At 38.2% G+C, this 13,223-nt stretch overlaps 1 protein-coding gene across 2 annotated transcripts in view; it reads left to right on the top strand.

Moving 5' to 3' along the window:
• Nucleotides 1-13,223, top strand: part of TRIP11 (thyroid hormone receptor interactor 11) — a 72,827-nt gene that overhangs the window by 32,190 nt on the left and 27,414 nt on the right. For both annotated transcript variants that reach the window (XM_017546964.2, XM_017546963.1), the window contains exons 12-15: nt 4,384-4,524; nt 5,057-5,250; nt 9,312-9,475; nt 10,871-10,974. In XM_017546964.2, the coding sequence (XP_017402453.1) occupies nt 4,384-4,524; nt 5,057-5,250; nt 9,312-9,475; nt 10,871-10,974 (603 nt within the window). The remainder of the gene's footprint in view (nt 1-4,383; nt 4,525-5,056; nt 5,251-9,311; nt 9,476-10,870; nt 10,975-13,223) is intronic.

Raw genomic sequence — 13,223 nt, 5'->3', positions numbered from 1 at the left:
TTAGACAGAGTCTTGCTCTGTCACCCAGGCTGGAGTGCAGTGGCCCATTCTTGACCCACGGCAACCTCCACTTCCCAGGTTCAAGTGATTCTTTTGCCTTAGCCTCCTGAGTAGCTGGAGTGCAGTGGTGTGACCTTGGCTCACTGCAACCTTTGCCTCCTGGGTTCAAGTGATTCTCGTGCCTCAGCCTCCCAAGTGGCTGTGATTACAGGTGCACAATACCACACCCAGCTAATTTTTGTATTTTTAGTAGAGATGGGGTTTCAACATGTTGGTCAGGCTGGTCTCAAACTCTTGACCTTGTGATCCGCCCATCTCGGCCCCCCCAAAGTGCTGGGATTACAGGTGTGAGCCACCATGCCAACCTAATATTTTTCTTTATATAACAGAAGTGTGTCATGAGAGAATTTTGAAGTCACTTCAGTTTAATCAAATTTTAGGTGTATTTCAGTAGCTTAACATTTTAGAGATTTTTTTTTTTTTTGAGATGGAGTCCCTGTTGCCGAGGCTGGAGTGCAGTGGTGTGATCTTGGCTCACTGCAACCTCCACCTCCTGGTTTCAAGTAATTCTCCTGCCTCAGCGTCCTAAGTAGCTGGGATTACTGTCATATGCCACCATGCCTGGCTAATTTTTGTATTTTTAGTAGAGATGAGGTTTTACCATGTTTGTCAGGCTGGTCTTCAACTCCTGTCCTCAGGTGATCCTCCCGCCTCAGCCTCCCAAAGTGCTGGGATTACAGGCGTGGGCCATTGCGCCTGGCCTTAGAAATTGTTATGTATATGTATATATGTGAAATATACATATGTCTTTAACCATCTGTAGTAAGAAATACATTTTACATTGTGACACAGTGAGAGAGAGGGAGAGATCGAGAGAGAGAGAGAGAGAGAGAGAGAGAGAGGGAGAGAGACTGTGTGTGTGTGTGTGTGTGTGTGTGTGTGTGTGTGTGTGTGACTGAAATGTTTCAGGAACCAGAAATTGCTGTTACTACATGTGATACTCTGTTTAAAAAAGAATGTGCTATTCAGGTAGGATGACTTGGGTTAGAAATTTTTTAAAATAATAATTAAAAGCTGGGTGCGGTGGCTCACGCCTGTAATCCCAGCACTTTGGGAGGCCAGGGCAGGCAGATCACAAGATTAGGAGATTGAGACCACCCTGGCAAACATGGTGATAGTATCCTGGCCAACATGGTGAAACCTCGCCTCTACTAAAAATACAAAAATTAGCTAGGTGTGGTGGCGCATGCCTGTAATCACAGCTACTTGGGAGGCTGACGCACGAGAATTGCTTGAACACAAGAAGCGAAGGTTGCAGTGAGCCAAGGTCGCACCACTGCACTTCAGCCTGGCGACAGAGCAAGACTCCATCTCAAAAAATGATGATGATGATAATAATAGAATGTGCCGCTGGGCACTGTGGCTCACGTTTGTAATCCCAGCACTTTGGGAGGCCGAGGCGGGCAGATCACCTGAGGTCGGGAGTTTGAGACCAGCCTGACCAACACGGAGAAACCCCATCTCTACTAAAAATACAAAATTAGCCAGGCGTGGTGGCAGATGTCTATAATCCCTGCTACTTGGGAGGCTGAGGCAGGAGAACTGCTTGAACCCAGGAGGTGGAGGTTGCTGTGGGTCGAGATTGTGCACTCCAGCCTGGGCAATAAGAGCAAAACTCTGTCTCAAATAAATAAATAAGTGCTAGGTGACTCGTTAAATTGATTTTTATGAATTGATTAGTCACAACCTGAAATTTGAAAAATACTGGACATGAGTAATACTTTTCTTGTGGTAGGCTCAGTAAATATTGTAATCCCAGTTCTGTCAGTGTTGCGACTTTGGATGTGTTTTGACCTCATTGGTTTGTTTATTCAGCTGTAAGACAGAAGGTCATAGCAGATATATGGATAGTGCCAGTAGCTTTTGATAATACTTAATTTTTTAAATGCGATTCATTTTAGTAAGAATTATGAGAATTTCCTGTTTTACTATATACTGTACTATATATGATAGTATAGTGTAGGGCTTGTTTGGTAGTGTATAGGGTGCTGTGTAGGGCTTGTAGTGCCTTTTTTCTGTGATTTCTATACTTTTAGTAGCAGAAATTTGGAAAAGAGATGATAGGCAGAACAATAAAATATTCAGTTAGTGCTTCTTGAGCATTACATGCCGCCAGCCTTAAGATACAAAGTGATTTAACTTCATTTGCCAATTAAGTTTCTTCTTAGAGTCTTAGATGAAGGTTGTGAAAACTTCATTTTTTTTTCCTTTGTCATCTGATAAAGTAGGCACACTGATGATCAGTATTAAGGTGTTCTTCCGAGATAACTTCTTAGCTTTCATGGTACTGGTTTGTAATTGATGTGAAGAGAATCTTAGAGGCTAGAGCTTCTTGTTGTTCACTAACCCAAATTAGCTGTAGCTTCTTATGGTTGTAAGAGTAGAACAGAGGAATGTAGAGCAATGATGTCTTCTGTCATTTAGAGACATTTTGGAGTTTCAGCATTTTGTGCAATTTAGTTCTATTTCATTGACATTTACAGATCTAAAGTGTGCAGATTTTATTAATGCTCTCTCACTTTTAGGAAGGCTCCCTAAGTTAAGTAGTAGTTAACTATTATATTACTTGAAGGTAATTAATATAAACTAATTTCTTCCAATACTCTCTATGTAATTGAAGAGTGCCTTTAAGATTATATCTTGAATATAATGAGTAACATCATTTTTTTTTTTAGGGAGAAAAGGATGTTCTCAACAGGAGATATTCAAATCTATTTAATTTCTCAAAACATTTGTTCTTTCTCTGTAATGTGAAAAGAAAATTAACTGAAAAATGATTTGGAAAATATTGGCCTCCCTATCCAGGAGAGGTGTTAATAGGAAAGGAACAGATGGTTTTATATTTTGGTTATAATGATTTATCCTGGGGGATACATTATATATTCTAAAGAAATGGAAAGTTTACATGAAAACTTAAAATATGCTAAACTATAAATAGGTTCATATGATATGCATATTTAAAATGGAGAAAAGAAGTGGCTGGAGACCATGCATGCTGGCTCACGTGTGTCATCCCAGCACTTTGGCAGGCTGAGGTGGGTGGATCACTTGAGGACAGGAGTTTAAGACCAGCCTTGCCAATATGATGTAACCCTGTCTCTACTAAAAATACAAAAATTAGTTGGACTTGGTGGTGCATGCCTGTAATCCCAGCTACTCGGGAGGCTGAGGTATGAGAATTGCTTGAACCTGAGAAGTGGAGGTTGCAGTGAGCCAAGATCACACCACTGCATTCCAGCCTGCGTGACAGAGCAAGACTTTGTCTCATAAAAAAAAAGAAGTGGCTAAAACAGTCTGACACATTTTTGTGCTTTTTAGAATTTCAGCTATCATCTGAAACTTGTGGCCTTACTTTGCAGTGAAGTTGCTTTCTCTAATAACAATTGTGGATGCCTTATGAATGGACAGATGTGCACACACACACACACACACACACACACACGCATTTTGTTGATTTGGGGATTCTGAATACTTTGTTGTATAGGGTAAATTTGAAGACATTTTTGTCCTTTGGGTACCTTTTAAAACATTTCTTTTTTTTTTTTCCTAAACAGTCTCAATCTGTTGCCTGGGCTGGAGTGCAGTGGCACAATCTCGGTTCACAGCAGCCTCCACCTCCTGGGTTCAAGCAGTTCTCCCACCTCAGCCTCCCAAGGAGCTGGGACTACAGGGGTGGGCCACCATATCAGCTAATTTATATATATATATTTTTTTTGTAGAGATGAGGTTTCCCCATGTTGGCCGGGCTGGTCTCAAACTTCTGACCTCAAGCAATCCACCGGCCTCAGCCTCCCAAAGTGCTGGGATTACAGGTGTGAGCCACCACACCCAGCCTTTAAAACATTTCTAATAACCTTTTTCTTTTAGAATAGTTTTAAATTTATAGAAAATTTGCAAAGCTAGGTCTTGTAGACCTCATACTCAGTTTCCCTTGTTAACATCTTACATTGCTATGATGTATTTGCCACAGCTAACGAACCGATATTGAGGTATTACTATTAACTAAAATTCGTACTAGACTCGAATTCCTTAATGTTTGATAAGTATCCTTTTTCTGTACCAGGATGTCATTCAGGATACTGCATTATATTTAGATGTCGTGTCTCCATGGCTCCTCTAGACTGTGACAGATCCTCTGACTTTGTTTTTCATGACTTTGACATAGTTAACTACGTTTTTAAATTAGGAGTCTCTCTGAGCCTACTCTGGCTTGGGGGGGCTGCCTGATTTAAAAATTAAATGAATTAATAATTTAATGGAGAAAATGTCTCTTTTTAAATATGTTTTGTTTTTTTTAAAGCTAAAATTGTTTCTTTCCAAAAGGGCAAGACTGGGGAGTTAAATCAGCTTTTAAACGCAGTTAAATCAATGCAGGAGAAGACAGTTGTGTTTCAACAGGAGAGAGACCAAGTCATGTTGGCCCTGAAACAAAAACAAATGGAAAACACTGCCCTACAGAATGAGGTATACTTTCACTTTAAAGGAATTACGAGTCAGACAATAAGTTTAATAACTATTAAGAGAACTGGAAAGCTGATCAATGAAAATGACTTCCTCTCTTAGGTGATTTTTCTTAGTCTTCCTTTGCTGTGCGGTAGTAGGATTTTAGTCTCCCATGGTGTATTTTTTTTTCAGTCTTCAAAAGTGAAAACTATAGCATATCTTGGGTGTAAAAAAATTGCCCACCCATACAGTATGGGAAAAAAAAATGACATTTGCTGAAAAAGTGGCCTGTCGCAAAGAGTACTTTATACAATATAGTGATTTGTATAATTCCATTTTCCATTATGGTCACAGGGAATAAGATTTTGCAAAGTAAAGCTTCCATTTAAATATTCAAGGTGATTTTTTTTCCTAGTGTAAATGTGTTATGCAGCGTGAGAAATTGGTATACAAGTAATATTCTTCAGTAATGGGGAAAAGATGTGATAACAAAGTGGTTTGTATCTGGGGAAAGGGAGCATTTTGTAGAAGAAAAATAATGTCCTCTACCTAGGTTCAACGTTTACGTGACAAAGAATTTCGGTCAAACCAGGAGCTAGAGAGATTGCGTAATCATCTTTTAGAATCAGAAGATTCTTATACCCGTGAAGCTTTGGCTGCAGAAGATAGAGAGGCTAAACTAAGAAAGAAAGTCACAGTATTGGAGGAAAAGCTAGTTTCATCCTCTAATGCGATGGAAAATGCAAGGTAATTTTTTCATTTTTTTGCATTAACTTTAACTGAACTCTTCTTGAATGTCAGACTCAGTGTTTTTTGTATGTTAGCTCATCCTTGCAAAATTCATTATCTGTATTTTATGGATGAAGAAACTGAAGGTAAAGAGATTTAATAACCTGCCCGAGGTAGGCACACACAGCATGTGCAGGGGTTTCACACTTGAGTCTGTGACTCTTAAGCAGATCTGGCATTCAAACTGTCTGTATCTTGTTCATCACCTAGATCATTGCCTCTTACCATTTTAGGAGCACAGTTTGAAATGCTGACTGATTTTAATTGGCTCTGTCCAACTCCCAAAGAACTATTTATGTGGTTTTATTTTTCATCGAATGATCTAAAGTTGAGCAGCATGTGGATATTAGAAGGAAGATAGTAAAGGAAGTAGCAAAGTAAAGACCAAGGTCAGGATGAAGAATTAACTGGGCTTATTAGAACTCTTGAGTGACCCTGGTCCCTGTTTATATATTTTAATTTCTCTCAATAAAATTTTTTTCTTGTTTTTTTTTTGTTGTTGTTGTTATAAAAATATTCTAATTTTCTCTTTAGGAAAATCATGTAAATCCAAAAGAACACAGAGCCTCACACGCCCAGAGATCATATTTTTGTGTTACTTTTCATATTTTTATGTCTGTGTGTATATACTGTATAGATTTTTTAAAGCAAAACTGAGATTATAATATTCAGTCTGTTTTGTAACTTGTTTCCATCAATATGAATGGCTGTACATGTTAAACCATATATGTTTGCAGTATTTTATGGCCACATAATATGCCATTATTTGGATTTGCCATGATTAATCCAGTCATTTATTATTGGACATTTATTGTGTTTTAACTTTTCAAAATCACTGAGTGTTGACATGATATCCCAAGACATGTATATTGTGTTGATGACAGATTATTGCCTTAGTGTAAGTTTTGAGAAACAGAACTTCTAGATCAAGATCAAAACTTCTGAGATTATACTGTCAAATTATTTTACAAAAAATTGTGTCAATTTATATTTCTTACTGGTATGTGCATCTTTTTATCTTTTTATGATTTATAACACAAAGGGAGATAAAATGAGACGATAGATACTATCTATCTGCAAAGAGGTTATAGGCCAGTAGAGGCAATATTCCTGAGGATGAACCCCCTATCCCACCTTTGCAGAGTGTATTATTATACCTTCAGATTCAGCTGGAAAACTTGTTTAAAAAGGATATTAAAACAATGAGTGATCATTTGACTCTGTGTATCACTTTGGCGGAAATGCCGTAACATTTTTTATTCTCATCCTTTTTTGTGTTTTTCAAGCCCATATTTTTTCTTAATTAAAATAGTTTCTAGTCCCTGCTCCTGTCGTTTATTTTTCATAACTTCCAGAATAACCTTCCTTACATAGAGCTGTGATCTTGTTACTCCTTTTTTAGAAAACTGATCTTGACTCCAACGATGGTCCCAGGCTCCTACCATGTTAGCCTTATGGTCGGCTACATCCAGCCAGACTGTATTACTCACTTTCTCAGAGCCACTGTTTTCCTATTTCTTTTTTTTTTTTTTTTTTTTTTTTTTTTTTTTTTTTTTTTTTTTTTTCTTTGAGACGGAGTTTCGCTCTTGTTACCCAGGCTGGAGTGCAATGGCGCAATCTTGGCTCACCGCAACCTCTGCCTCCCGGGTTCAGGCAGTTCTCCTGCCCCTGCCTCCTGAGTCGCTGGGATTACAGGCACGCGCCACCATGCCCAGCTAATTTTTTGTATTTTTAGTAGAGATGGGTTTTCACCATGTTGACCAGGATGGTCTCGATCTCTTGACCTCGTGATCCACCCGCCTCAGCCTCCCACAGTGCTGGGATTACAGGCTTGAGCCACCGCGCCCGGCCCTGCTTTTTCTTTTCATGTGCCTTCTTCTGCCTGAAGAGTTAACCAGATCCCCAGCAAGTTTTCCTGTGAATCTTTATATATATATATTTTTTTAAATTTCACTTTACCTGTGAATCTTGACTATTCATCAAGTCCATTTTCTCCTAAAGGGTGCTTTATTTACCACCCCACTTGTCATATCCCAAATCAAACCTTCCCCTGGTGTGATGTTTGTCATTTGAACTTGCATAATACTTAGTTTGAGTCTTACAGTTTGAGGGCACTTATACTTTAACTTAGGGTACAGGTAATTGTTGACATGTCCTATACTGTCTCCCACCCAATGAAGTGTAAAGTCACTGGGGGATAGAAATGGAACCATTCATTTTCTACCCATCACACTGTATATATTACATGTAGTTTAATAGCTACTCAGTAAATATTTGTTGTATCAGTAACTCAGATCTATAAACTTGATTATGTTGGTGTGAGCTCTTAATTAACAATAGTAACACCTAGTATTTATTATCTTTTTGAGTGCCATCATAGCTTATTTCATTCCTACAGTCACCCTTTAAGTGATTGCTAACCAGCAAAGTTGAATAAGGTCCAGAGATATTTGGCAGCAGAATTTAGGTCTTCTGATTACCAACTTACGCTCTTTCCACAAGAGGGTGCTAATGGATAGAGTCTCTTCAAAATGAGTTGATCTTAATGAGCTTTCATGGGCTGCCCTTGAGTAAGAATTTAACTGGAAATTAAAAATCCTGGGAGACTGTTGCAGTATTTTGAATATAATCATTATACATTAAGGAAGTACACCAGTGACATGAGCCTAGAGAGGTGCTATATAAACCTCTTAGAAATCTGTGGAGTTAGAGTTAAGAGATTGTGTTTAATATAGTCAGAAAGAAAGATGATAATAAAAGATAACTAATATTCAGGGCAAATCATCAGTGGGATAGCCTTTGGAAAGTTGTGAGTTCACCATGAATGCAAGAGGGTCAAAGGCAAGGGAGTGTCATAGAATCCATTTTGTATTAAATTGGGAGCTGGACAAAATGACTTCCAGAGTTCCTTATAAAACATTTCATGATAAATTACATCTTAGAGTTTTATCCTGGAAGCACAAAAATTACAGTCTATTTACTTGGACAGTTTTCTTTTTCTTTTATTTGTAGTTTTTAGAGACAGGTTCTCACTCTGTTGCCCAGGCTAGAGTGCAGTGGTCTGATCGTAGTTCAGTGCAGCCTCAAACTTCTGGGCTCAAACAGTCCTGTTGCCTTGGCCTCCCAAAGGGCTGGGATTACATGTGAGAGCCATCTCACTTGGCCTACATTTTTATTTTGCTGACTTTTCTTATTTAACTTAATTCTTAGCCTTTAAAAGGACTGCCATTTGTTCAAAGTCACTTTCACAGGAAGGGTAATTGAATTTACAAAAACAGAGACAATAAGTACCAGAAGAACCTTCAAGTTTCTTTGAAATTTAGCTTGAATTTAATGCAATAAAATGTAGGGAAGATCACATTCACAGAGATAGAAAGTAGAATGGCAGTTTTCAAGGGAAAGGGGAGTTACTATTTAATGGGTGTGGAGTTTCAGTTTGAGAAGGTGAGAAAAGTGCTAGAGATGGATGGTGGTAGGTTGTACAACAGTGTGAATGTACTTAGTGCCACTGAACCATACACTTAGAACTGGTTAAAATGGTAAATTTTTGTATATTTTACCAAAATAAAAAATGTAGGGAAGATGTTTCACCTTATTAAAGTATCTAAACACTTTGATATCTAACTTGAATTTAAAGCAATAAGAGGCCGGGCATGATGGCTCACACCTATAATCCCAGCACTTTGGGAGGCAGAGGCAGGCGGATTACCTGAGGTGAGGAGTTTGAGACCAGCCTGACCAACATGGTGAAACCCCTTCTCTACTAAAAATACAAAAATTAGTGGGGTGTGGTGGTGGGCACCTGTAATCCCAGCTACTTGGGAGGCTGAGGCAGGAGAATTGCTTGAACCCGGGAGGCTGAGGTTGCAGTCAGCTGAGATGGTGCCATTGCACTCCGAGGTGAGACTGTCTCACAATAAAATAAATAAAATGCAATGAGATGTAGAGAAGGTGGTTTCTTCTTGTTAAAATATCTAAATAGATAGAAGCAGTTTGACTTTTGTTCTTTTTGTTTGAAGCCATCAAGCCAGTGTGCAGGTAGAGTCATTGCAAGAACAATTGAACGTGGTCTCCAAGCAAAGGGATGAAACTGCGCTGCAGCTTTCTGTCTCTCAGGAACAAGTAAAGCAGTATGCTCTGTCGCTGGCCAACCTGCAGATGGTACTAGAGCATTTCCAACAAGGTACGCTCTGCGGTCACTTTCCATGAAGAAAAATTGTAGTTATGGGAAATTTTGCCTAATTTGAGAGCTATTTTAGATGAGGCATGGGGAAACCTCTGAAAGGTTACCCTTTCAGAGGGTAGGGTGAGTAGCCATCAGAAAGTTAATTTAGACTCCTTTTACAATTAAGACGAGAAAACAAACTTTGTTTAGTAATTATTAAAAATTTGTTTTACTATCCTCTTACCAGTGAGAGGTAAGAGTTGAGGAAATAATAAGGAAAGATGATCAAGTAATAAAGAGAATACAATGAAAGAGAGATATGCGCCTAGAAAGAATAGTTAGGTTTTAAGGTAATGGCTGGAGGTTGAACCTACTTGAGATAATCATTAATTACCGTTCTTTCAAATAGTGATTCACATGTTCATAGCTATTTGTCTATGCTTTGAAGTAACTACATTTTCTAGTCTATATGGAAGATACTTTTTTGGAGACACAGTAATAGTAGCCAGAGCAGTTTTACCCTGAGAACCAAATAGACCTTCTCACACTCTACCTCCTATCCTTAGATTTACTCACATTAGATCATTCATCCATCCATTTGTTTATTCGTGCATTCAGTAATTATTGACAGTAAATTAACTGCTAGTTGCGGGAAGTGATTAGGGGATATGAGAATGAGGAAGTAACGGAGGCTTTTAGTTTTGTGTCTAAGCAAAACTTTAAATTTGTACCTCTGTGTCCTTTCAGGGTTGAAATCTTAAATTTTAGATATAAGAATTGCCGGGAGTGGTGGCTCATGCCTGTAATCCCAGCACTTTGGGAGGCCAAGGTGGGCGGATCACCTGAGGTCTGGAGTTCAAGACCAGCCTGGTCAACATGATGAGACCCCGTCTCTACTAAAAACACAGAAATTAGCTGGGCGTGGTGGCAGACACCTGTAATCCCAGCTACTTGGGAGGCTAAGGCAGGGAGAATTGCTTGAACCCAGGAGGCGGAGGTTGCAGTGAGCCAAGATCGTACCACTGCACTCCAGTCTGGGTGACGGAGTAAGAAACAAGAAAGAAGAAAAATTCTTAAGGTCTACTTTACAATATAATGTAATTATTCGAGTGGGTATGTATACAAAGCAGTGTGGAACTGAGGCTATAGAGAAAGCATTGCCAAAGAGGAAATCTTTGAGTAGAGTTATGAAGGGAGAGAAGAATGTGCAAGGTAGACAAGATGGAGAGGGTTTACACAGAGGAAAGTGATCTCATTACTTAAGTACCACTTAACATTACACTAAGGCATATATTCTTTTCTGTTTGAGACATTCAGACTGTTTTTATTGGATTATTAAAATTTCAAATGGCTTAACCTTCCAGTTTTATCACACAATTGCAAAATACTAATGTGACTTTCTGTTCTCTTTAGAGGAAAAGGCTATGTATTCTGCTGAGCTCGAAAAGCAAAAACAGTTCATAGCTGAATGGAAGAAAAAGGCAGAAAATCTGGAAGGAAAAGTGATATCATTACAGGTAGGACAAAATAGTTTCCTCTTGTAGGTTTTATTATTCATGAAACAGTTACTTGTAGAGTCTTTGTCTTGGAAATAATCTCTTAAACTGTTCAGTTAGTAAACTTTTGAGTAGCTACCCTGAATCCAGCTCTCTGCTGCAGCCTGACAGTGAATAAGATACCCAGGATTTCCCTAAGGTGTCATAGTTTAGAGTAGACACAGCAAATGTAAGATGATAATTGACATTTCTTGGCACACACAGGTATTTTAGAGATCTCTGGGGGGAAAAAAACATCCAAATTAATCTACAATTTTAACTTTATAATTTTCTCTTTTCAACAAAATTTACTGAGCACTCTATTTCACATGGATCAAAACAATATATATTAAGCCATTAAATCTTTTTCTTTTGTACAATAGCATCATCCTTTAAAAGATTTTTCTATTACATGCTGTATTTCATACATATAAAAATTATATATAAGGAAAAATGAACTCCTGTGAAGAGATACGACACCAAAACAGCTTGCATTTAGATTTAGGAAAAACTTTTCTAAGTCATAAATAGACTGTCAATAGCTGGTAGAAAAGATAAAGTTCATTTACCTGGCATTAGTGGAGGTAATCTTGCTGTTCTTAACATTAATGTCCCAAGTAAGTGAAGATATATGTCCTAATAAAGTTTTAACATTTTAATTAAATGTTAAGTGGCTGCAAAGCAATTTAGGTAATATGTATAAAATATAAGACTAACAATGCAACAAATGCCCACATTCTTACCACCCAGGATGAGAAATAAAACTTTATCCTTTGAAGTTCTTTCTGTACTCCTTCATATCCCATTCTTATTTTCCACCTCTTAGGTAACCAGGATTCCAAAATGTTATGTTTATTACTTCCTTGTTTTGTTTTCTATTTCTTTCTCTGCTTGTTTTCTTTATGGTTCTTATCACATAGATTTGAAGCTCCAAACAATCCATTGTTTGGTTTTGCATATTTTTGAAGTCTATGTAAATGAATTTGATCTATATGTAAATTCAGTGATTCTTCTGAAACTTGCTTTTGGGTTTTTTTTTTTTTTTTTTTTTTTTTTTGAGATGGAGTTTTGCCCTTTTGCTTAGGCTGGAGTGAAGCGGCAGAATCTTGGCTCACTGCAACCTCTTTCCTTCCCTCCCCACACCCCCAAAAGTTCAAGTGATTCTCCAGCCTCAGCCTCTCGAGTACTTGGGATTACAGGCGTCCACCACCATGCCTAGCTAATGTTTGTGTTTTTAGTAGAGACAGGGGTTCACCATGTTGGCCAGGCTGGTCTCGAACTCCAGACCTTAGGTGATTCACCCACACCGGCCTCCCAAAGTGCTGGGATTACAGGTGTGAGCCGCTGTGCCCGGTTGAGATTTGCTTTTTTTAAAAAAAACTTACGCGATTCAGTCATATTACTGTGCGTTACTGTATGTTAGGTGGTTCATTATTTTCACTTCTGTATGCATTGCATGAATATTTAATTTACCCATTTATTAATAAAGGATATTTAAGATATCTTCAATACATGTAAGATTTTTTTTCAGGTGTATATCTTGATTGAAATTGGTAAGTTATAGGATATATATGGTCAACTTTAGCTTTATTAGATGATGGTTAATTGTTTTCTGAAGTGATTGTGCTAATTTACTCCTACTAACAGTTCACATGAGTTCTTGTTCTAATCCTTGTTAACACTTGACATTATCAGACTTTCAAAGTTTTTGCCAATCTGATGGGTAGGAAAGTGTCTTAGCCCATTTTGTGCTGATGCAATAGAACACCACAAACCAAGTCATTTATAATGAACAGAAACTTAGTAGCTCACAGGTTCTGGAAGCTGGGAAATCCAGGATTAAGGTGCCAGCAACTGGTAAGGACCTGCTTGCTGCATCATCTCATGGCTGAGAGAGCAGGAAGGGGCCAAACTCTTCCACTTGTAAGGAACCCACTCCCTTGATTATGAACCACTCTCACAATAAGGGCATTAATCTATTCATAAGGGTGGTGCCCACATGAATCAGACACCTCCCATTAGACCCTACCTCCCAATACTGCCACATTGGGAATCAGGTTCCCAGCACATGAACTTTGGGGGCTACATTCAAGCCATAGCAGAAGGGCTATCTTCCTGTGGTTTTAATTTGCATGTCCCTAATTACCAGTGAGGTCAAGCATCCTTTTTTTTTTTTTTTTTTTTTTTTTTTTTTTTTTTTTTTTTTTTTTTTTTTTTTTTTTTTTTTTTTT

The sequence above is a fragment of the Cebus imitator genome, unplaced genomic scaffold, assembly GCF_001604975.1.
Source record: "Cebus imitator isolate Cc_AM_T3 unplaced genomic scaffold, Cebus_imitator-1.0 Scaffold193, whole genome shotgun sequence".
Taxonomy (NCBI): Eukaryota; Metazoa; Chordata; class Mammalia; order Primates; family Cebidae; genus Cebus; species Cebus imitator.
Note: the sequence above shows the minus strand (reverse complement) of the source record. Positions and strands in the feature narration are given on the sequence as shown.